At 41.6% G+C, this 25,216-nt stretch overlaps 1 protein-coding gene across 2 annotated transcripts; it reads right to left on the bottom strand.

The window, feature by feature from the left end:
* Positions 1-398: 398 nt before the first annotated feature.
* Positions 399-23,522, bottom strand: PCOLCE2 (procollagen C-endopeptidase enhancer 2). 2 transcript variants are annotated; one of them, XM_081008196.1, is made up of 9 exons: positions 23,272-23,522; positions 17,393-17,498; positions 12,333-12,588; positions 11,808-11,929; positions 6,566-6,702; positions 4,548-4,699; positions 3,762-3,848; positions 2,528-2,695; positions 399-803 (listed from the first exon to the last, which is right to left on the bottom strand). In XM_081008196.1, the coding sequence occupies exons 1-9, from the start codon at positions 23,361-23,363 to the stop codon at positions 673-675; spliced, it is 1,251 nt and encodes a 416-aa protein (XP_080864322.1). In that variant the 5' UTR covers positions 23,364-23,522; the 3' UTR covers positions 399-672. The 2 variants fall into 2 exon arrangements, with proteins under 2 accessions (XP_080864322.1, XP_080864323.1); XM_081008197.1 differs by having other exon boundaries at positions 3,762-3,845; positions 23,272-23,519.
* Between the last annotated feature and the right edge of the window lie 1,694 nt (positions 23,523-25,216).

The following is a 25,216-nucleotide window of genomic DNA, read 5'->3' as shown; positions in this document are numbered from 1 at the left end:
TTGAGCAACAAACAGTTGTTTTACCCAGATTAGCAATCCTTATAAGTGAAGAGCAAACCTTGGCTTTAGAATGCAGTTCGTTTGGAAGCAAAATAAACTGCCGTGATGTGGGGATCATGGTTTGTTGCTCCTGCTCACACCAGGGGAAAAGTGAAGGAATGGTTTTGAGTCACAGTAACCCTTTAATAATGGTTTGCCACGATGTGCAAACACTGTCACGCTGTGGACATCATATCCAAGTGAATTTGAACCTGGAACTTCCATATCCAATCCCAACACTGAAGCCACTGAGTTTTTAGAAGTGTTTATTAAGTGTAGCTTATACTGCAAGGAAACAGGAAAACGAAGTTAAAATGAATTACTATAAATATTGCACTTCATCACATCAGTCATTTAAAAAAAAAAAAATCCTTCTGAGAAAAGTATAAATTAAGAAATTCACGGTAGTGAAAATTTGGTATGGTACAGGCTGGCTGATGTTGCTGAAGGTTTTGAAAGATAAAATTGGCAATCATGTATTTTTCTTTTGATTTTTGCAACATCAGTCTATGGGGAAAACAAGGTTGAAAAATTCCGGAAAGTACACTACGTTCCTGGAAAATCTCCCATTTTATTTGCATGAAGAGAGATTCTGGAGGATAGATGACAGGACTCAGCTGCAAAAATTCACATTCAACACTGCTTGTTTTTCAAGATATTCAGGATCTTTTGGTTCTTCGTCTTGAAACTCATTGTAAAGCTGCTGGGCAAGATTTTACCTCTGCCATCTTCTTCTACCTGTCCCATAATGACATAATTTAGACCTGTTGAGAGGGGAAGAGTTTTTAAAAATAGTGGAACAGATTCTACAATTTGGAAAATACAGCTATATTATTTCATGCAATTTTTATAGTGTAATCACTGAATAAACCTGTATATCTGTGTTGTAAATGGCCAATGGCCTTCCATAGCTTTTATAATCTCTTAGTTGAATATGTAGATTTCAGGGTGTAATATCTTTTGGTTTCTCCTCTCAGAAAGGGAAACAGATCAAACTTTACTCAGAAATGTAAACACCAGACCAGGGAATTGCCAATGTGATGTCCTCCAAACATTACTGGACCAAAGTTTCCACCATCCTTGAACACTGCCATGCTAGATGGGGCTGATGGAAGTTGGAGTGCAACAAAATCAGGAAGACACCATATAGAGTATTCCTGGATTAGAGTGAACATTAATTAATTTTGAAACTGAACATTTACCTTTAAGGAAGAATAAGTTCAGTTGTGGAAGGTATCCACGGCATAGGGTTGGATGTTTTGGGAATATTAGGATGTATTGAGATGAGATTATGAACAGGTCCTTTCACTTTGAGGTGATAAGGAGGCATAAAGCTAACTGTTAAAAAGTTAACAGCAGTGCAATCACTGTTACATTAAACCTTGTCTAATTTTTTTAATCAGCAGGTGCTCACTAAAATGTTGGGAAAAAACGACTTTTATTTAATTTTCATTATGCCCCACTAATGCCTGATCTACACTGAGTATGCTTTTCTACATTGAGTTTGATTGATATGGATGAAAAACAGTAAGCCTTCTCTATTTGCCTATAGGAGTCAAATACTGCTTTAATGCAAGTAGATGGTAAACTGGTAAATTGAATCCAAATCCCCCCCCCCAACATATTTCAGTTTTAAAGGTGTGTGTATGTCTACCATTATCCTAGATTTGTCTTGGTTTACAGAGGTATGACCTTTATAATAGCAGATTCAGCAACCAATCCTCTCTTCTCATTCAACTCATTTGCACTACAGTGGTGCCCCGCAAGACGAATGCCTCGCAAGACGGAAAACCCGCTAGACGAAAGGGTTTTCCGTTTTGGAGGTGCTTCGCAAAACGAATTTCCTATGGGCTTGCTTCGCAAGACGAAAATGTCTTGCGAGTTCCTGCGGGGTTTTTTTTCCTCCCCCCCCCCTTTTTCCCAAGCCGCTAAGCCGCTTATCAGCTGATCCGCTAAGCCGCTTAACAACTGATCGCTAAGCCGCTTATCAGCTGATCCGCTAAGCCACTTAACAGCTGATCCGTTAAGCCACTAAGCTGCTTATCAGCTGATCCGCTAAGCCGCTAAGCCGCTTATCAGCTGATCCGCTAAACCCGCTAATCCGCTAATAGCGCTAATCCGCTAAACCGCTAATGGGCTTGCTTCGCAAGACAAAAAAACCACAAGACGAAGAGACTCGCGGAACGGATTCTTTTCGTCTTGCGAGGCACCACTGTATTTTACTAATTTTGATTAACTGAAGAGCTTTCAGAGAAGCAGTTCTATAATCAAATTGTTATGGTCTCTGAATTTTCTCAAACATTCATCAGTATGTTTTTAAAAAACCACCCATCAGTAGGTAATATTTGGATAGTTTGCTTTGACATTTTGTTCTATAAAGGATCAATCTGATTCTGAATAAAGTGTCCTGAGAAAGTTATTGAAAATTAAAGAAGTAATTAGAAAATAAGTGTAATTTGCAAAAAGCAGAATTCTGTTAATCACTTACCTCTTCTGATAAGAGGACACTGTTTACAAACAACAATGATCTTGGCACTCATATTTTTGCCTGCTTGTTGGATCGCTAAATTTCCTTCTTTGTAGACGTTAATAATTGATACCGTTGCATGCAAGCTTCCACCTTTAATGTTGGTTGTGATAATGGATCCAGTTATTACTAGATAAAAGAAATATATAGGATTAATACACTGGAATGTGATTGGAACACAATGAAACAGTTACATGACCACTTCACCTTTACGTGCACAGAAGATAAAAGTCTCAAACAAGTATGTCCTTTGGCTATGGCTATGTAAGTTAAACAAGTGTCCTTTTTTATTGTGAGTTGTTTGTTTGGGATATTGACTGACCATCAAATTAACAAGGCCACCTTGATGGTTCACAGAATCTTAAAAGGACTGTAATTTGGAGATGCTGTAACATTAACATGAAGTGGAGTCAGTATCTTACACTCATCTTTCTGTCTCCCAACCCCCACTTTGCAGTAGGCTAGGTACAGTTTGGTGGTGGGTCCAGGGTGGCATAGTGATCTGCATGTTCCTACCAACTTCTGCCACAGCCACAATGTGCAGCAAGGCCCTGCTGGGCTACAGAGTTAGAAGAGTTTGGGTTGGCCCCTAAGTATTATGCTAGTTGCGTTGGCCGGTTGCATTGAGACAACCACATATAAATGTTGGGTTGTAAGTTGCTTTGGGTTGCCCTGCGCAAGTTAAAGCAACTAACAATTTGAATCAAATATTATCAATCATCACAGTTTTATATCTAAATAGGTAAGGAGAAGATGCACAGGCCTTTACCATAATGAACAACTTTTGCATTGCAGAGGATTTCCAAGAAGTATTATGAAACCAGAATTACAGGAGTACATACAACAAAATTGTCACAGTGAATAAGGAATACAGGCTGTTCCAAGAAGACAACATGCCAGCATCATCACTGAATCAACACTTTCATAGAGCAACAGTTTGCTTTCTGTTTGTTCAGTTTTGTTTAGACTGGAACAGTTTTTTCCCCTGACAAACATCCACACTGTCTTCTCTGTAAAACATCTGAAGGCATATAACTGAGTCATAGACACAGTATAAGAGATGCAAGTACTATGATCTGAAAGAATTTCCTTGTGCACTAATGGTAGTTTACAAATAAGTGGCTCTGACCCTCCCATGAAACTAAGCATACATGCCCAAGTCACTGGTTGAAAGGGGAAAGATACTTGCTCTTACCGAAGTTACTTGAACAGTAACTGCTCTCAAGAGTTCCGCTCCTTCTGCATTTTTGCTGGCACAGGGCAACTGTAGGCTTCACCGCTTCTCCAAAGAGGTCGAGAAAGCAGAGTTAGTGAAGTCAGTTCGAGTGTTTCAGAAGTCATTTAAAAGAGACTTTCATTTTTCCTGTGTGTTTACTCTATTAAATGCAGAGAGAACTGACATTCCCAAAGCAAAAACCCCACATAATCCAGACACACCGTACCTCAAAGAAACCAATATTCTGTATTTGCGCCATGTACTTTTGCTGTTTGCTGCAGTTCCAGCTCTAACAGAGTTGTACAATGTGTGTCAGTGATCAAACCTCACATTCATGGTGGCACAGATGATATTCTGGATATCTAACTCTGAAACAAACTGCAGTCAAGGAGGAAAAGAGGTCCCTAATCTATTATGATTTTATCAGTCATGCTACACTCCCAGATCTTCTAAGTAACCAACCAACCATCAGCCTTCTTTATGCTCATTTTGTTTATGACAATCTATACACACCTCGGCAAGTAAGACAACAGGGCTCATTAAAATCACAACATTCCAGACTAATGTGACATCACTACACACATGAGCATTCAGAATAGAAGGTCCTCCTACTTTGATTTAATCAAAGCAACCCTTTTCCCCAGCCTCTTCTTTACAATAAGATGATTTTTTAAAAATTAAAAAAGAATTAAGGCTGATCCTGAAGCTTCCCTGCCTTTTCTACCAACACCTTCAATAAAGATTAAACAATGAGTTTAGACTTACTTGTGGTGGCAGGGAGGGTTGCAGTAGTAGGTGATGCGGTTGTAGGTATTTTTTTGGGCCTGAATTTGTAGTGCCCAATAAAGCCGTCAGCAGTTAAACTTAAATCAGACAAGAACTGAATAAGTAACTCATTTCTCTCAGATACAATAGGCCTGAAAGAGAACAATGCATCATTCATGTTAGGAGGGTCTTTTGTAGTTGTTATATTATTGCTTGTTGAACTATATGCAGCCAACAGATTTTGTAGCACTGCATACCACACAAACAGACTATATGTGTAAATATCCTTACTAAAATTGAATGGAAAACTGAGTCTGCCTTTGTTAATCTGATTTCCCCCCCACATGGAGCATAAAGATTCCTGTTACCAAATATGCAGTTGGCTATGTTTTCAGAGTGAAGTAAGCAGCACAAGTCCTTAAGGAACCTTTTTCCAGGTAAATATGTACTTAAGCTCTCAGGAAAATAGTAACGTTCAAATATGTTAAGCAAAAAACAAGCAGATCTAAAATGAAATGTTATAATACATCCACTAGTCCACTTGCTGATTTGTATACGATTTGTCTTGACTCTCTACAACATTGGAAATGTTTTGTGCACATGCTAAATTTAAGGAACAGGAGTAGGTCCTGTAGATTTAAGATTTAATTCAGAAATACTCCCTTGGTAGAACTTCATCAGGTCAATTCTTCATAAATTTGCATCAGTGATTAAGACAAAACTCATAATGGCAAGTTTGGAAAATAAATTCATGCATTTGGAACCCTGAGCCCATTCCTAACTAGCCCCAGAGTCCACAGGAATGGGAAACACGGGAAAACTTGGTTGCCACCTTAATTTGAGCTCTGCAGTGCAAGGAAGAAAGGAAACCCTTCACAAAAGGTGTCCATAATAGATGAAATGCATGCTAGTAAGATGACAGATATACACAGAAAATGGTGCAACTCAGTGGAGGTTGGAGGCACATGAGCATCAAGATGCAAATGTGTGCAGGCCATCCACCCAATACAATGTCCATCAGCACTGCAATACACAGCTAAGGATCAACCTTCCCATCTGGAGTTTTATATGCTGCTTGGATCTGTATGTAAGGGACGCAGGTGGCGCTGTGGGTTAAACCACAGAGCCTAGGGCTTGCTGATCAGAAGGTTGGCGGTTCGAATCCCCGCGACAGGGTGAGCTCCCGTTGCTCGGTCCCTGCTCCTGCCAACCTAGCAGTTCGAAAGCATGTCAAAGTGCAAGTAGATAAATCGGTACCGCTCCGGCGGGAAGGTAAACGGTGTTTCCGTGCGCGGCTCTGGTTCGCCAGAAGCGGCTTAGTCATGCTGGCCACGTGACCCAGAAGCTGTACACCGGCTCCCTCAGCCAATAAAGCGAGATGAGCGCCGCAACCCCAGAGTCGGTCACGAATGGACCTAATGGTCAGGGGTCCCTTTACCTTTACCTGGATCTGTATGTACAATTATTTCCCCCATGGTACTGAGATTATCTTCATAAGGACTTTCTACTTTCCCCACTAATAGATTTAAAAAAATAATTTCTTTATTAAACTTCACTGAAATACACAAGTATAAAACAGCAAGAAAAATGCTAGCAAAAACCTTGTGCTTTAATGCAATTGCATACATCAATATGACACAACGCACAATAAAAGAAAATCTTTGTATGTCATCTAACTTGCATACTTACTCAGGATTCCTAAAAAACTACACTATCATTTTTATTTATTATTAAATTTTAACCCACCCTTCCACCCGTAGAAATGTAGGGTGGTAAAACTGGTTGTTAAATAGCCAGCAAAGCTATTTAACATAATAAAGCTGTAATTTGTTGTTCCAATTTGCAGCTACAGTAAATTTTAAGGAAAGGAAAATCAGTTATGAAAATCTAAGTGATAAATAGATGAATGGATGAAAGGACAGGATGGATGGGATTGTACTGAAACAACAACCATGCCTATCCAGTTTTCATCTTTTCATAGAAACAGCAGTTTAAATGAAACAAATACCATTACTTACGCTGGTGGACTGTCTCCGCAGTATTTCCCAATTCTCCTAGCATCATTAATCTCGCCTCCATTAAACACAGCCACATAGTCATATCTGCAGTAGTTATCTCTCTCCACATCAAATTTTTCAAACTTTAACTCTATTAGCTGCAAGGAGGGAAATTAAGAATCTACTTAAAGGCCTACTTCTTTTCACAATAAACCCTAAAACCACAAAGATCCTCAGAGGCCCTCCAGTTTGGCACCTTGGATTTAATCAGCATCTCAAAGACTCTTAAAAAGATGGTCCTAAAACATTTCGTGTAGTACATTAAAGCTGCCGTGACCCTGGGATCAGATTCCCCATCTCCAGTTAGGAGATCAAGGGCTTTGTGTCAGAACGCAAATTGCATGTAGGGCAGGGCTGGCCCCAGAAACAAGTCTGCAAGATGAGCCCATGGAACTGTTGCCCCACCAAACTGAGGATGTCGCATTGCTCTCTTAAGGCAAGGGGCTCCACCACAGAAGGCCTAGTCAGACTCCACCTGTCAGAGTAAATGACTGCTGGAGTGGGTTGAGCCCCTGAGGCAGACATAGAGATTGGTGAAACTGCCCTCCAGGCGGGTGGGGAGCAAAAAATCAGCCCAGAAATATGTCTCCAGTTACATATGGTCATGAGTTTAGACAAGAATTGGGAGCTGAGTGGAAGGACAAATGGCAAGGCTGTATGAAGGGAGATCGCTGGAGACTAGAGTGCATGGCATACATATGTGTGTGGCAATGAGATACCATTGTTGCAGCGAGATCAGACACAGGAGAAGCTTCCCAACTTCTCACACCATGGCAGATTTTTTGGCCAGTCCTCCTAGCCTTGCCCTCACTCCAGACCCTTCAAGTACTTGGGTTGTATAAAATGCAGTAATTTCTGTTGTGGCTGTTGTGGTAAAGTGTTTTTTTCTGGGGTGTGTATGTGCCGATGCAGCTCCCTGCAAGGGCACAGGGGACCCTAGGTACATGCTCTGCCTTTAACTGATGCAGCATCTTTCAATAAAGGCAGATCTTACAACAGAGAGAGAATTCCTGCTCCTATATAAGGCTCAGTCCACAGCAGGCTGTGGACAAAGCAATATCAGAATGCTGCTTTCTTGTAAGCACAGCCTGGGACCTGAACAAGGCCTGGCATGCATCATAACAGTTGCTATTTGTGAATGAATAAGGACGTGCTACAGAGAATTCAGACTAGTGGGTTGAACACCACATAAGATCAAACTCTGGATAAGTATTTGTAATAAGGATGAATTTTGGTTGCTAAAAAGAAGAAGGAGGAAACAACAATATTAACAGAAAGCTGCTATGATATTGCCGCTCAAATACTGTTGCAAAAATTAAAACACAAATCCTTGAAGGCAATATCCATATTAAGTGAATTATATGTACAAAGCAAAACAAAATGAAAGTCATGTCCGGCAAGCTAATTGGCATGGCCAGTGGAATGCTTCACGGTTATTAGATGGGTTTTATAATTTTTTTCCAAGGCTGTATATATAAAAATAACTCAACCCTGCTGCTTATTTAGGAGAATACTGTGTATGGAATTCTAACCCCTCTTAACAACATCTCATGGGATTTTACTTGAACACATTGCCTGGAAGACAAATGCTAATATAATAGCCTGGTCTGGACATAATGCTAAACAATAGGGCGCCTCAGGCTCTTCCTGTCTTCCCTCTTCCTCAAGCACAGCTGCAAGGAGTTCAGAATAATTTGCTTCCATTTAAAATCAACTGCTGCTTGCTGGGTTGCCTGAACCTGAACAAACCATGCTTAATCTGTGCTATGCTTAGTAGAAACAAATTTTAATTACTGGTTTGCAAAAAAACTTTATTGACCTATTAGTAAAAGAGCAGGTTAACAAAGATGATAAATGAGTGAATGAATAGCTGTAATGGATGTGTCTATATTGACAGTAAGAACAAAGATGATAACATGTTTCTCAGAGAGCGTAATATGTTGGGTGACAGAACAGCCTACTACAGTATTGTCCCAAACAATAACGTGAATCTCTATTGGTATTTTTCCTGTGTGTTTTTTTATTATTTAGTTCCATGTAATTTCAATCCAAACATTTTATGTATATATAGGCCGTTCTTTTAATTCCTTGCTTTATCATGACTATCTCATGTTGCATCAAGACCCCTTGATATTCTGAAACAATGCTCAATTAAGAATAGAAATTAAGAATAGAAAGAAAATAGAAGCAGTCAGGTGCATGTTAAAAAGTAAATTTTGCCAGCTGCACCAAGCAAAAGCATAGTTTGCCCTTCAGATTAAAGCCTTGCTGAAAGGGAACTGTTTGAGGAATAAAAGCCCCCACCCACTTTTTCTTTCAGATGTTGATTTTTTATTGTGCATTAGTTGCTCATTTCTTGCGTGGGACCATCAAGTTAACACTTCTCTTAGCACTGTAAGAGGTACTGCTGTTACGGAAAAATTGAGGTTCTTCATGAAGCTGCACTGCTAGTTTGGTAGTTACTAGTGTGCAAGTGACACAATATCCACTTCTCCACTGATCCTGTTTTTTTGCTCTTGTAAAGTTTTATTTCAAATTCTTTAGAAAATGCACCCCCCCAAAGGATGAGTAAACTAGTCTTGTCTTTAAAAAAAAGTTGGTGAATACTACCAAGTGCCGCTCTTTCTGCTGACAACAATGCCATAGCATTTAAAGAGTCTTACTTTCTCCATTAGGCTTTCCATGTCCCAATTACTATTTTTGTTGTAAAAGTGAACAGGAGTGTGGCTACCCCTTGTACTAAGGCAACGCCCCATCAACTACAGGGTACAAGTGCTGAGAGGAATAGCTATAAGCTTACACTTATGCCATGTTAATAATAAGATGTTTTCCTTTCCTGTGCCTATAATGGCTTTAATGGAAAGGCAGAACAATAACAGTTCTATAAATCAAAGCAGGCTGGGAGATCCATTTTCTCCTGATTCGTTTAAATATTTGATGCTATCCAGGTGAAATAAAAATGCAGCAAGAGTTTAATAGTGAGCTAACGAGGCATTGATTCATTGGTAGATATTGACCTTCACAAGAAGCATTACTGGAATATACTGAGAATAAGTACATTACTGGAATATACTGAGAATAAGTACATTACTGGAATATACTGAGAATAAGTACATGGTTAGATGTTTTAAGCACTTGCAAATACAGTTTCTCAAGAATAAGAACCCAAGAGGTGAAGAGTACACTAATGGGATGGTATAATTCAGTAAGAGCTTGAAAAGATTTTCAGGCACGTTTGGCAATAATGAGAGCAATCACAAATGCTTTGTAATTTATCACGTTCAATTAAATCGCTGGCTATCCATAAATTGTTAAATGAGCCATATGTAGCAAGCAAGGAATGTGGATTAAAGATGAATACAGGAAAAGACTAAGCTGATCTACAGCCCCAAGTTCAAGAAAATATTATCCTGATCAATGCAGGGGGTGGGAGAAAATTAAGGATCAGAAGAATATATTTATCTTGGCCAGCTCTTTCATTTGGAGGATTATGGTCATGAGAAGTGGATTAAAAGGCAACTCAAAGTGGCATGGACAAGGGTTCAGAAAGTAGATATGAAAAGCAGCCAACCTACCAAATATGCTTGAAGATAAAGGTATTCAATCACTAAGTGCCTCCTGCCATAATATAGTTTTATGGAGCAGAAACCTAGGCAACAACAACAAAAAAGAGAGAAAGCAAAGATTGAGTAGCCTGCCATAGTGTGAAAAGGCACTTAGGTAGAACTAATATGGGGTGACTGACAAATGGATATGAAACAAGGCAAAGTGGTTTCAGTCCTAAGAAATGAAATGGTAGCATCCTTAAGATTAAGAAAATGATAGAATGAGCAAATAGATTAGGGAATTAAAACCTGAAAGTGGAAAAAGCAAAGGGAATTGAATGAGTGTGGCAATATTTAGAGACCGTGGAGTGTAGCAAGTGCCCCTACTTGGTTCTAGGTAGGCATGCAGAGGAAATATTGAGTCAATCATTTTGAACAGAAAATCCATAATGTTCTTAAACTGAAAATAAAGCATTTGTTATTCACTTTGGTGCTCAGAAATTGTTCATATACACTGCATTTAATGAGAAAATATATTGTATTTCTTGCTGTCTTTTAACCCAACAATCCTTCCTTTCCTACAAAATCTTATCTTTTAAAAGGCTGAACTAGAGCAAGTTAACGGAAATAAATGTTCACAAAAAAAAACACTAGACAAAGGTGCACTAGAACAGTAAAGGAAACAGGTAAAGAGGGGGAAATGAACAGTGAGAATATGATTTCTCTTGTCAGGTGCATAGGCATAATTTATAACTTACCTAAAAAGAGAACAGTTTTCATAAGACGTAGAAATCTGAAAATGAAACCTAGTTTTACCCTAGCTGTATTTTGTGTGTGTCTCAGTTACATGTTTGATGAAAGCAGGTCTTATTTACAAGGGCCACACAGCTGCACAACAAATGAAAAATTATCATCAGGATTAAATAGGCTAAATGTATTATCAGAATTTGAACATGTTCCTATGCAGTGGGACTTGCAGTGCAACGTAACAGGAGAAGATAAATGCTCAGAACATCTCCCATGAAACTCACTGTGCTGCTGCTAATACCATTATTTCTCATGCCACCTGGCAACTCAGCAATCAATATAATACCCAGATGTTCAGCTCTGCTAATTGGTGAGCAGGGTTTTCTTCAAAGTAGCCATTTTCTGAGCCTAAATCAGAGTGTAAGCCATTTTCTGAGCCTAAATCAGAGTGTAAGTAGCCACTGTCTTCTGATTGCTCTACTACACTTCATGGGTAGGCAAACTAAGGCCCGGGGGCCGGATCCCGCAGATGGTCTGGGAATCAGCATGTTTTTACATGAGTAGAATGTGTGCTTTTATTTAAAATGCATCTCTGGGTTATTTGTGGGGCATAGGACTTTGTTCATATTTTTTTCCAAAATATAGTCCGGCCTCCCACAAGGTCTGAGGGACAGTGGACCGGCCCCCTGCTGAAAAAGTTTGCTGACCCCCGCTCTACTTCATAGATGCTGTAGGTCTGGTTGTGACTGTGAGCTAAGATGGGGTTGAAAGTCGCTGACAGGAAGCATCTGGAAGAGGTGAATGCTAGAAATTCTTCAGGTGGAATAAAGCTAGAAGGAAAGATGGGAATCAGAGGGCTTTTGCAAATAGGAAAGATGAAAGCAGAGGCCATATGTGTGAACACAGCTCACCTGATTCTTTGGAGCTACAATGTGCCATGAGCAGGAAACCCCGGCTGGGTAATCTCGATCAGGCCAATTAGGAGTTTTAAAGGACCCAGGCTTGTCTAGTCGTCCACCACAGTACTGGTCTCCTAAAAATACACAACATAACGCTAGGCCAAAAACCAGAGTTTCATGTGGTGTTTGCCCAACTCTCATATAAAGAACATTATAATCCCAGCCTGCAAAATGTTAAATTTCGATGAAACACTGAAATCGTATCACACAATGCACTCCTTTCCATATTACTGGGGGTTTTTTTTACTTCAAATTTTATAGAGCAAATGCATTGTTTTATGTAGTTCACCTTTTTAGATGGCTAGCAAATGGCTTCCAATTATAGATGAATCCCTTTGGCTTTACAAAGATTCCTTCATAATGTAAGAAAATAATAAAATACTTTTTTTTTTATAACCCCGCCCCCCGAAGATTCTTACATGAAAGTACAGAGCTCAGTGTATCTATCACCTTAAGCTTCAATAACTTGCAGAATACCTCTTTCATGTGGTTCTGCTGCAGAAAACTTTGCAACAAAGCCATTCCCAGCTGTATTGGCATCTGAAATCATTTGCACCAGCATCTTATTGCTGTTGGCCACAAGAGCACCAGGTTTCAACGTGCCACAGAACCTGCCAAGACGCTGCCCGTTTGCATGGCCGTTGTACACATCCACAAAGTCATATCGGCATAAGTTATCACTTTCCAAGTCCATGAATCTAAAGGAAAGAACCACGACTTTCCCTTCGGGAACCTGTAGAAAGAAAAGAAGCTAAAGATTAACAGTCTGGGGTTTACATGTTGACCTTATGGTGTAACTTTTACTCTCTACATATATTTATATCTTACAAGGATAATATAAAGTCCTTCTCAAACCCCTTTTCTTCTCATATAACATCCCCCAAATGTTTCCCCTTCTGTTTACACAAATAAGACATTCTGCTCCTCTCCTCTTCCCTACCTTCCAAGTCTACAGAGCACTGCCAATTCACCTTCTCTAGTGTGCACTTTGAACAGAATTAGTGCTTGCATTCCTCCATTGCCCTTGAAAGACTGATTGTGTGGGTTGAAAGATTTCACCATGTTTCTGCATAAGGCTTGTGTCTTTGCATGGCTCTGTAGGTATGATAGAGATATGCAAGCACCCATGCTTTACTGTTAAATACATGGAGATTCCATCCAAGTTAGGTGCTCTATGGTTCAGTATTTACTGAATGTAAAGATGCATAATTGCTTGTGAATGATCCCTGCTTAGTGGGGGGAAAATCACAGCAGCCACGGGGACCCACAAGATAAAGCAATTGCTAATACCTTTGTGCTTCCTTCAAGAGAATAAATCATGCTCAACTATTACCTCTTATCTGGACTACCTATGTCCACAGCATTAACGACTGTGTTAATCTGCTAACTGGGGGTGATTTTGTGTTTCCTAAGTATTTTCAAATAGAGCTGTAGTAAAAGCAAAAGGCTCATGTGTGAAACTGCATGACTGAAATTAAGGAACCAAATGAGTTATTAAACTTCACAGCTGCAACAGAAATAGTAATAAAGCATTTCCTAAGGAAACCATAAATGTTGTCTTAGAACTCTGAAAGCTGCTATCACAATACTATAAATATTAAGGCTATTCTTTTTTTCTTTTTGTTTTTTTTTGCATGCACAAATCTAAAATGATATGCTGATGAGTGGATACAGCAGGAAGGCCCCTGCCAAAAAGTTTCAAAAGACATCTGTAGAGCTGATGCAATCCTTTAGATTACATGCATTTATAAAGAACTACCCAGTGGCTGCTGTATTCAGCAGCCATGTGAGATGGTAAGAGTAGGACCACCACCCAGACTGGATGAGGCATCTGTTGTAACCATGACCCCTTGGCTTCACCACAGTCAGACAGCTGAGGTTTGAGTCATGGGACAATTGTAGCAAGGTAGCCAGACCAATTCTTTTGGGCAATGTTGACTAGATAGATGTCCTCCCCACAACCCCACATACACACTGATCCCATTTGATTATTTAACAAATGTAGTTTTTTTGCCAACCTTTCTTGCCAGCCACAGAAGAAGCATATAAAACAGCTGCAGTTTCTCTTTCTCTCTCCCCCACCCTTTCTCTAGGGAACAAATGAACCAATTCCTCCCTTTCCAGGGAAAAGAAGGCTATTTTCCCAACCAAAGCTTCCCAGATTCCCTGACTGTTGTGCATACATAGTTCCTCTCCCCGCTTTATATTCTTGCTCCCTGGTAGTGCACCCACCAGTATACAGCTGCTGCACAGCTGGAAATTGTGGTGCAGCATGATCCTTTGACTGCTGCTTTTGCTCACCCAAGGTGCTGACAACTACCTTCAATGACTAGAAGAGGCTTCTGGGTGGAGGGAAGAGTATAAAGAACCAAAGAATGGAAGAGAGCACACATTCAGAGAGTACAAAATTGTGAGAGTGAATTCAAAATCTTAAGCTACTGGTTTTTTTTAAGAACTTTTTATTTTTAGATCTCTTAGGTTCATGATAAGGGAAACATGTTTTGAGTGAAGCCAGTTTGAAAACAAATGTATGCATTATACTATGAGGCTTCTAAAAAGAAGGTGTTAACCTAAGAATTGTGATAGGTATTGCAGGGATTGGTGGGGTGGTTGGCAGTGGAGGTTCGCATGAACAAATTGGATGTGTAGAGGTCAAAGCACACACTACTAACTTGAGAAAACCTTTTGAGCTATCTCAAACTTTGCTTCCAGTGAATCCCACGGAATGGAAGGGAAATCAAAGGTCATGGATATGACTTAATAAAACCATAAAAGAGATGGGGGGGAAGTGAAAGCTCTCTATTTCCAACATGCAGCCCCATTCTCTACCCCACACTGCTTGACTTTTAAAGAAACCTTTATATGTATGAGTGTATATAAACATTTCCCAAGTCTGAAATGTTTTGCAGAAAGCCAGATGCTGTAACTTTTTTATGAATGGGCAACTTGCAAGTGCAGATATTGGCTTGGTTCCAAAAACACTGAATACGCACAAGGATTTGTTTTTGTGAGTGGGGTACAGCAATGCAGTTTTTGTGGTGATAAATTTCACACAAAAATATTTATTTCTAGTGCTGTCTCAGCAGGAAAAGAAAAAAAAATCTATGTGAGCAAACCTCACCCAATGATCACCCAACTAATCTTTTTTTCGGGTGTTGAATTCAGCTAGTCAGGGTCTGATTCTGCTCCCATTTGAGTCATAATGGGGATAATGTCTCAGTTCAATGGGTTAATTTAATGACTTTCATGTTCTGTCTGTGTTCTTGACAGTAATGACTAATTTGCTTCTAATCTGCCCATGCTCTGATGTCTGGAGTACAGGCAGAGAAATGCCAGTCAGCTTAATATCTTGTTACGCATATATGTCAACTCTCTTCTTTTACAGACAACAAAACATCTCTTGCTGCTCATTCACATTTATGAAGTAACTGATTCCTACTCCCAGTTCCTAATCTGCAGCTCCAACTGCATTCACAACTGTAAGTGAACAGATGACAGAATCACAGCACTGTCTCTAAATTACTGTTGGTAGCTGCTTTTCCCCACACCTTGTTAAGGAGTTCAATGGGCTGTGAGTTTTTCTGGCAACAGAGCTAAAGTTTAACACTGCTTATTATGACACCACAATAAATTTGGTTCAATGCTAACTCTGCTGGATGCCACTGTATGAAACTCTGCTATGGTGCCCCAACGATAACTGTTAAGCTATAGGGTGTTAAGGTTAAAAACTTTATTGGGGAAGGAAATATTTTTCTATTCTCATCTACAGCCCCATCTATATTATACATTTTAGGGCAGGCAGTACCATGCCACTTTAAATAGTCATGGTTTCTCCCTAAGAATCCTGGGAAATATAGTTTGTTAAAGCTGCCGAGCGTAGTTAGAAGACCCCTCTCCCCTCAGAGAACTACAATTCTCAGAGTTACCTAGGTAAAGGGGTTACTGTTAAACCGCTCTGGGAATGGTAGCTCTCAGAGTGGAACAGGGGTCTCCTAATACCTCTCAGCCCCCCTTAACAAAATCTACCCGGACCCTAAGATCATCTTCTGAGGCCCTCCTTCATGTGCCTCCTCCTTGAGAGGTCCAGAGGGTGGCAACACAAGAACAAGCCTTCTCTGCAGTGGCTCCCCATCTGTGGAATGTTCTCCCCAGGGAAGTTCGCCTGGCGCCTTCATTATACACCTTTAGGTGTTAAGCAAAAACATTCCTTTTAACCAGGCATTTGTTTGATCTGATTTACATCCTATGCCCTTTTAAAATGTGTTTTTTTGTGGGAGAGGGGAGCTATTGGGTTGTTGTTTTTATTTTTATTATGTATTTTGTGCTTCTATATCTTGATTTTATTCTGTGAACTGCCCTGAGACCCCCGGGTATAGGGTGGTATATAAATTCAATAAATAATAATAATAATAATAATAATAATAATAATATATCAGTAAATACACGTATCCATATAATTGCAGAGAAACCATCATCCTTTGCTTTGTGGTATATGGCCACAGATCAACAACAAACCCATTAATATGTACTGTATTTCATAAATGCAAATCCTACCATTTGTTTGTATTTAAAAGGTTATTTTCCCCACTTGGAAGATGCTTCATTCCTTATTCCTCCCATAAAAGAACATTATAAGAAAAATGAACCGAGTACCTCCAGTTAATAGGGAACATTTTTCAAAACAGGTTTCTTGTCACCAACCTTTTAATGGACTTCAGCTACTGAACATATTAAATTATCTACGTAAAAGACTTATGACAGACTCGAATGCTATTTTTATGTCATGTTCCTATATATTGTATGTACTGAGTGTTCTTAGATTACTCATCTTAAATCACTGAGCACCGTCAAGGAGAGGGATTGTGTTAAAACCACTGGTATGTGATGCTTTGTGCTCTATAAATTACTCTATGAGAGATGGTAAGAGTAACAGCTGTAGTAGCACTACAACTCATAGGCTGTGTCATGTCTACAATCCAATGTGCTGAATGACCAACTTCTAAAATTAGAAAAAGATAATAACCAGCTTTTTTACTGTAATGTAATATATTCTCATTCAACTTTGTGAGTAAATCAGTCTCATAAGATTTTCAAAAAAAACACTACTAAATCGCTGCTTGCCTACTGCTCTGCAGCAACTATTGGGTTTTGCCTGTCTCCGTTCTTTTGAGACAAAAATGGGATACAAGGAGTGGAGTAAAGTTGTATAGAGCCTGATTCCCCTCCAATTTATCTTACAATCCCTGTATTGGGTGAATTTATTGATTTTCTAGCCTTCCTTTACCACTTGTAAAACTTAAACAGAAGGAGACAAATGACTCCTTCTAGAACTGTTAAATTAGATAGCTTGATCTTGGTTGACCTTAACTACATTAAATGACGAAACCAGATTGTGTCTAGGTTCAAAGGTCTTAAAAGTTAAGTGTCAATGTTGCATGTGAGAACTGCAGATTTGAATGCATACTGCATACTTCATAACAAGAGAAGGACTGCATGTTATTTTTTTCAATGTGTTTTGTGACAGTGAAAGTTCTTACTGTGATTTTCCAAGTACATTTGCTGTTTGGAGGGTAGATTCCTGGAAATCCTTCACTGCCAATAAACCCCGATGCTCCGCTTAGAATTCCACCACATTTAAAAGACCTGGAAAACAAAGAAAAGCTTTACTTCTGAGACAGTATTATAAAGGCGGAGTAGAATGGCTGTTATCTAATATGTACTGCTGACACCATTCCTAGAGCATCCGTGTAAAGGAATTAAACTATTTAAAATGTAACACAATACAGCTGCCTAAAATAACTGGCATCTATAGAGTGCAATTCATTACTGATAGGTAATGAAGTCTATGCCATGGGGGTATGTGTGGAGGAACAGAATGATTGTTCTGCATAGGGAGATGCCAAATAGCTGAATTCCAAGGAAAACTTAACTAACACCCATCTCTATCTTGCTCTTTCATGCACACCACTGCCAAGGTAGTCAGCAGAACTACAGGATGTTTATCAGTTGTCTAGTAGCACTTTGCAGTTGTCTCTGGTGGTAATTTGATGTGTGTATACAGCAGTCCCCCCCCCCCCCAAGTATTAAAAATGCTTTACATGCATTAGCTGTGTTCAGACATAGTGCTAGACTATAGTTTAGTAGGAGAATGAGCCTAGCCCCACTCAAGGCTCTCACACTCCCTGTTTTCCCCTCTCCCCTCTGGTATGGCCTCAAGGAGAGGAGACTGGAAGCTCCCACTTCTGTTTTAGATTAGCTATGGTTAAATTGCTTTGTGAAGAGTAGGTAAAGGTAAAGGGACCCTGACCATTAGGTCCAGTCATGACTGACTCTGGGGTTGCGGCGCTCATCTCGCTTTATTGGCCGAGGGAGCCGGCGTACAGCTTCCGGGTCATGTGGCCAGCATGACTAAGCCACTTCTGGCGAACCAGAGCAGCGCACGGAAACGCCGTTTACAGCACCTTCCCGCCCGGTCCCTATCTATCTACTTACACTTTGACGTGCTTTCGAACTGCTAGGTTGGCAGGAGCAGGGAGCAAGCAATGGGAGCTCACCCCGTCGCGGGGATTCGAACCGCTGACCTTCTGATCGGCAAGTCCTAGGCTCTGTGGTTTAACCCACAGTGCCACCCGCGTCACTTTGTGAAGAGTAGCATACTGTTAATATTAATCACGAATTAAATGTGTATGGATAATATATAGCGAGATGAGCGCCGCAACCCCAGAGTCGTCCACGACTGGACCTAACAGTCAGGGGTCCCATTACCTTTAGGGACAACCAGAAAAGGTCTAACATAGAAGGGAGATAAATGGTGGAGAACTATTTAAAGTAGCCAGAGTGAATAAGAATGAAACTGGATATTTACGGAAGGTTATAAGATCTGATTCTTGTATAATGAGAAACTGATATATTGGGAATTCAGGACTTAGGTAGGAGAGAGCAAGGGAAATATCTTATAACTGCAGCACTCAATGTGTTTAGGTAACGTGGAACGATGGATAACTGCCCCTGCAGTAGTACTGAGGGGAAAAGACCATTATCCTATGTATTAGAATGAAGAGATGGTACAGACATGACTTAGTAAGATTATCAGGCAGGCAAATGAGACCAAAGTCTTCAAGCAGTAAACAAAAGGCAAAAACCCAACAGACCTCATGGCTGGGTGGAGTAGCAAAAGCAAGGTCACTGGACAAGACTTACCCGTTGACTCATCTCCATCTAGACTAACTTGGAATAGGAGATGGCACAAAAGTGACTGAAAAAATTGAATGATGCCAAATGAAGGAATAACCTAGATTCAGCAATGGACTGACTTCACACTTGCATGGCCTACTTTTCTTTTTTACCAGAAGCCTTGTGGTTCACCTACGTTTTTGAAATTTACAAACCAAGGCTATATACTCAGAATGACTGAAAAATTAAGGCATAACTAGCAAGCAGCAATTTAGTAGTAAATAGGTTTTTGAAAATCTTATGCGACTGGTTTACTCACAAAATTGAATGAGAATATATTACATTTTGAAAAACCAGAGCGGTTTAACAGTAACCCTTTTACCTAGCTCACCCCATCGCGGGGATTCGAACTGCCGACCTTCTGATCGGCAAGCCCTAGACTCTGTGGTTTAGACCACAGCGCCACCCGCGTCCCATCCTACAGATATTACAGGCTTTAAAAAGACAGAAGTTTAGATTCATTCCTATATCACTAGGCTGACCCCAGAATATAACTTACTGGAGCCTCTTTTTGTGTTTCTCGGGCCATGAGGGAATGGACTCATGAGGAATAGGATGCAGAGGACAGACACTTGAAAATTAAATCGTCTACTCAGTCCAGGATTTACATTTACCGTACAGATGGATTTAAAGAAAAAGCATTTGGAGTCTCATGTGTCAAAGGGTGTATCCCTAAGTCTCTGATAAATACTGTAATTTTAGAAGGGCGGACAGTAGTTCTGAGGCCGCTTCTAGGGCTTCCCTATCCTTGTGCAAGATTCAGATAGGTCACTGAACTACTGAGGTGGCAAATTTAATAAAATTTAGCTCTGATGCTCCCCAGAAGTGTTTTTGCACTGGATAGTTCATGAATTCTCGGCCTACTGTTTAAAGCAGAAACAAAGACCAATAAATATGGTGTGGTGCAGGGGACTTCCACTCTAGCATCTCTGCTTTGGGCAACATCTACCATCCATACAGAAGAGGAGCTGGGCAGACAGAGCTTAAGGCTCCATGTAACTTGTGGAGATTAAGCAGATGAATCGAGCATTCCTTGAAAAAGGCTCATGTGAAGGTGCACCGATTCGATTCTCAGTGGGTTTACTCATCAGCTTGAATATAAAGACTCACGGACCTTCAGAAGCAGTATTATATCACCAGTTCAGTCATTGCCTGCACAATTCAATTGTTGCCTTTCATTATCTTGCAGAAAAGCAATTTAGAATAATAATAGGCTGGACAATCACTGTCTCACTCTATTAGCAAGCTCAGGTAGTGAGTGCCAACAGGATCGGAGCCAAAATGCAGGCTCTGGGAGGTAGAAACAATAAGCTCTGCAGATATACGATAATATTTTAAGAGGAACAACCCCTGCCTCCTCTGCCAACTAAGGAATGAGTATGTTTAGTAGCTATGTAACGTTGAGTGCAGTTGGAAAAGGGAAAATGCAGAGAGGAATGAGAGTGGGGGGAATTGAATGAAGTATCCTTTGAAAGGACATGGCTGGCTGGGACCCCAAACAGGAACATCCCTGTGATATACTGCAACACTCTGTGGCAAGTTCCACTTGTCACTTTTAGAAATCTATTCCCCAAACTGCAGCACTCTGTATAAAATAAATAAATCCTGTACTATCATAACACTTTGGATTCTGCACACAGAAGGACCTGAGTTGTCTCCTGCTATTACTTCCATCTGCCATACAGATGGAAAGGGGGATCAGGAAAGGATCAGGCCATGTTGAAGGATTCTGCAGGGATTGCGTGCAGTCCACGAAAGCATCCCATTCCTGACAAAAAGGCTTCAAGTTGCTGCATTGTAATAAGAGAACCACACTTGGGAGTTCTGCAGATTCTAGATGGGAGTCCTTCACATAATCACTGACACAAGTTAGATCACTTCAACCATGGTGTTCTGCCTTACAATGGTGTAAGAAAATGACAACACACCATCATGTTTGTAGATAGCATCACTCACTTTAACAGCAAACTCAGGTGGCTTTGACAGAATTGTAGCTAAAACTGGATACCAGAAACAAGAGGGAGATCTCAGCATCATTGATGGAACCTCCAGGGTTTGCAGATGCTCAAATAATAGTTTCAAAAGCAAAGCTGCCCTTCAAGCACACTCAATGCAAACTTCGGAATGCTGAATGTCAGTTGAAAAAAGAAAAACAGAAAACTGGGGCATAGGATAGAACACAGTATGCACCCTACAGGAGGACGTGGCTACCTAGAACTGTGAAAAACAAGAGCCTTCCTATTAGGGTGGGAGACGCTGCAACATTTTGTTGCATGCCCCATTTGCACATGTCTGTTTTACACTGTGTGTGTGTGTGTGTGTGTGTGTGTGTGTGTGTGTTAGGAACAGATTGACAGCTTTGGCTGCCAAATGTATTGTGCAGCAAAACAGATTTGTCTGCAATCTTCACAAATGCACAGGTTTTCATTACAGCTGTGAAGGAAAAAGGTCAGATGAAGAGACCTGTAAACTCATTATTTAATTAACGAGTTGGCCTTTGGCTAATTAAACAATCTATGCCCTTTTAAATCGTGTGTGTGTGTGTGTGTCTAAGGACGTCATATCAATATAATAAATAAAATAAATAATTTTCCTTTTGCTTAGACCAACATATATATATGGCATATGTAAAACTCCTTACTCTCTATATTTTGCAGTGGCTATCAGTGTGCTGTATATGTTTAAAACAGAACACTGCATCCTTAAACATGTGGCTGGCATGCTCTGGAGAGCTGTGGCTGTTCATAGCGGTATCTGTCCACTGTGTGTCTCAGGTCTTTGCAGACTTGTGTTTTTTCAAATCCCATTCAGACATCACCATATTTACTGGGTGACACTGTGGTGAACAAAGTAGCAAACCTGGATACCATCTAAGTGTAAATCACCTCTAATTCTATGGAACAGAACAGTGGGGCTCTTCTTCAGAAGTTGGTTACTAGTTCCCAGTTCCTTATTTGCACAAAACTTTGAAACATAGCTCAGTCAGAAAACTTGAAAGAAGAACTAAAGCTTATATATCCCTGAGCTCCCCCCAAAAAACGGCTTTGGTACACAGCAAAGACCAGAGACAGCCCCTACTAGTCCGCTGTAATTTTCTCCTCTCAAAACAGTCCTGTTTGTGAATACTTATAAACGCATGATGATCTCAGAGGACAATAGCCAATAAGGCTGTGCTTAAAATAAGAGGTGCTGTGGTTCCTGGAATCACAGAACTGTAGAGCTGGAAAGGAATTCCAGGGTCATCTCCAACCTCTGCCTTGCAAGAATCTCAACAGACTGCATAGAAACCATGCCTTTTTCATTCGCCTTACTCCCCCTAAGGAATGCACAGGAGGGGCAGTTGGGGTTACTTGGAAATGCATACCCTCCAACATTTCTCCGTTGAAAATAGGGACTCCCATTCCATAATGATAATTTTACTATATCTACCCCACACATCTTACTGGGTTGCCCCAGCCACTCTGGGCAGCTTCCAACATATATAAAAACATAATAAAGCATTAAACATTAAAAGACAACCCCTTCCCTATATAGGATTGCCTTCCAACGGCTAGGGGGTCGGATAACTCCATACCCTCCAACATTTCTCCAATGAAAATAGCGACATCCTAAGGAAAAGCGGGAAATTTCAGGATCAAATCAGAAATAGGGACGGCTTCTCTAAATTAGGGACGTCCCTGGAAAATAGGGACACTCGGAGGGTCTGGAAATGCAATCTGCACATGCTCAGAAGCACTCCTTTTTGGTCACTTCCTAGCGTTCCTAACTCTGATGCAAACCAACAAACCCCGGGCGTCCACAAGAGGCCGAGGCAGCGAGACCTCCCATGCTTTGAAAACACACACAGAGAGAGCGCAAAGCACATCGGCGCAGCACATTTCAACAAGAACGAACATCAGGAAAGAGCGGGCAAATTAATAAACCTGTGGCAATTTAACCGCCCGGAAAACTCTGCACGCCTCGCGAGGCCAGTCAGACGCGCGCAGTTACTGGGTGGGCTCGTACGTGGGGATGGATACCGCGCGCGTCGCGTGCTCGCAAGGCGGCGCCGCGGCGCCAAGAGGAGCAACCAAGCAAGAGGAGGAAGCGGACAGGCGGCGGGAGATCCTCTGCCCGTCGGGGGGCTCTTTGCTCGCTGGCTCTCCCGCGCGCGGGCGCGCGCGCCTGCATCGACGGGCTTTACCTGGGTCTTTGCGCCTGCCGGTTGCTGGCGGGCTGCGCGGCCGCGAGCAGCAGGAGTCCCAGGGCCACGGAGCACGAGGCGGCTGCTTTCATGGTGTCCTGCTCGCAGTCGGGGCCGCCGCGTCAGCTCCTGGGCAACGGCGGCGTGGTTGGGGATTGGCTCGGGGGCATGCACTTTTATAAAGCGGCTCGCTGAGGCAGGAGACGGCGCTGCCCCTGGAGGAGTTCCCTCGCCGTGAATATCCCATTTGTTCCTTAAGGCGAGGGGAGGAGAGAATAGCCGCCCCCTTCGGCCTCCTCCCCTTTATGGTGGAGAGAGAGAGAGAGAGCTCTTGAGGGGGAATGCCAGTCAAACTCCTGCTTCACGGTTAAAAAATAAAGAGTCCTCTCTCACACCGGAATTTTACGGTGAGAGGAGGCAGGTCAGTTTCAAAGGCAATGGCTTCTCCTCCTCCTCCTCCTCTCAGGAGGTTGTTCCTCACAAAAGTTTAGATACACACGCAACGTGTGGAAAACGCTGCCACTCGATAGCGTGGAAGGTTACAGAGTTGGGGGGGGGGCACTTCAGATATCACTGGACTACAGCTCCCATCACTCATTTGCCATGCTGGCTGGGGTTAGAATTGTAGAGTCGGAAAGGATCAGGAGGATTATCTAGTTCTGTGATGCAGGTATATTTCGCCCAAAGCGGGTCTTGAACCCACAACCTTTAGATTGAGCGTCTCGTGCTCCAAGAGAAGCCCACACGATCTCCATCCCTGATTTAAGGGATTTCATTAGGCAAGTTGGTGGAGGGTGAGACTCTCAACAGGTATTGCCCTGGTCAGTCCCCAGGGGTTGGGCTCACTTGGGCAGCAACATTACCAAGAGTTGGGGTGATGTGATTAAAATATTGATCCACTTTTGAGGATGTTGATGCAGACCTGTTTTCCTGCTGTCTCTACCAGGTGTCCAGATAGTGGTGAAATTTGCCAGAGCGAATCAGAAGCAGAGCCAGAATAGAAGCAATATTTTGAACAGGGAGCTGCTGGCCCAGGCTATACAACATGCTCTTTCGCAAAGCATCGGCTCCAGAGTCCTTTTATTCCCCCTGCTGTTTCCTAGGCGCAGGCAGGAGGTGGCAATAGGACGTGGTAATCAATTGGCAGCAAGAAGGAGAAACAAGCACCTGTTATTGAACAGAAGTCAAGGTAGAGATCCAGGAAGTGGCAGCAGCTATATGTGCGCCCCACCTTCACTTGCCTGTGTATGCATTGTCTTGGCAACCCCCATTGTTGGCGCTGAGCTTGTGTTGGGTGTTTCTGCCGGGTATCCCAAGGCAAGATTCCAGGCAGATAAACGTCATCAGTGTGCTCAAGTTCCCATGCGTGTTGTGAGGCCGGGCTGTTTTCTGCAAAGTACAGCCTTTCTGTGAAAAGTGTCCTTTCTCCAAGGTTTTCCATCTCCAGTACCCTTTGTGAGCCCTAAATGTGTATGGCGTAATGCAAGACAGCCTCATACTGTGCACCCTGTTGCCTGAATTGGTCTTTATAGTTTGTATTTATTTTTGATCTGGTAAAGGAGCCCAAGGCAGGGTGAAGTGTAGCAGCACCATGGAGAGCTCTGAGTGAGCCACTTGCTCCAACAAAGACTAGAGGTGGACTGAGGCCTTTGAGCCCCTGTCTCTAGTCCAGACTCCTAGGCTGCACCCCTTTTGTGAGAACTGCAGTCTATAAAGGGCTAGGCCTCTGGTTTGCAGACTGCCACTTCTTCATCACTTCCTGCCTGGTGTGCTGTTGGACTGATGAGGTAGATTGGAAGGCATCCAGTTCCTCAAGCCCAGGGGAAGACGGCCATGTGGGCCCCAGCTCTGGTTCTATAGGCCCTAGTGCTGTGGGATCTGGTCCAGGGGGCTCCTGCACACCAGTTTTGGATTTAGCAGCCCCCTGGTTACCAACCTCAGGCTC

This window comes from Podarcis pityusensis (assembly GCF_964106645.2).
Source record: "Podarcis pityusensis genome assembly, chromosome: 5".
Classification (NCBI taxonomy): Eukaryota; Metazoa; Chordata; class Lepidosauria; order Squamata; family Lacertidae; genus Podarcis; species Podarcis pityusensis.
Note: the sequence above shows the minus strand (reverse complement) of the source record. Positions and strands in the feature narration are given on the sequence as shown.

Bases quoted from the DNA above. Each gene is read 5' to 3' on its own strand.
- PCOLCE2 (XM_081008196.1), bottom strand. From the start codon at position 23,363: ATGAAAGCAGCCGCCTCGTGCTCCGTGGCCCTGGGACTCCTGCTGCTC. The intron at 6,703-11,807 runs GTGAGCTGTGTT...CCCTCCTTGCAG, and splicing joins TTGTAGCTCCAAAGAATCAG to CTAATAGAGTTAAAGTTTGA. The intron at 3,849-4,547 runs GTAAGTCTAAAC...ACCTCTTTGGAG, and splicing joins AACCCTCCCTGCCACCACAA to AAGCGGTGAAGCCTACAGTT.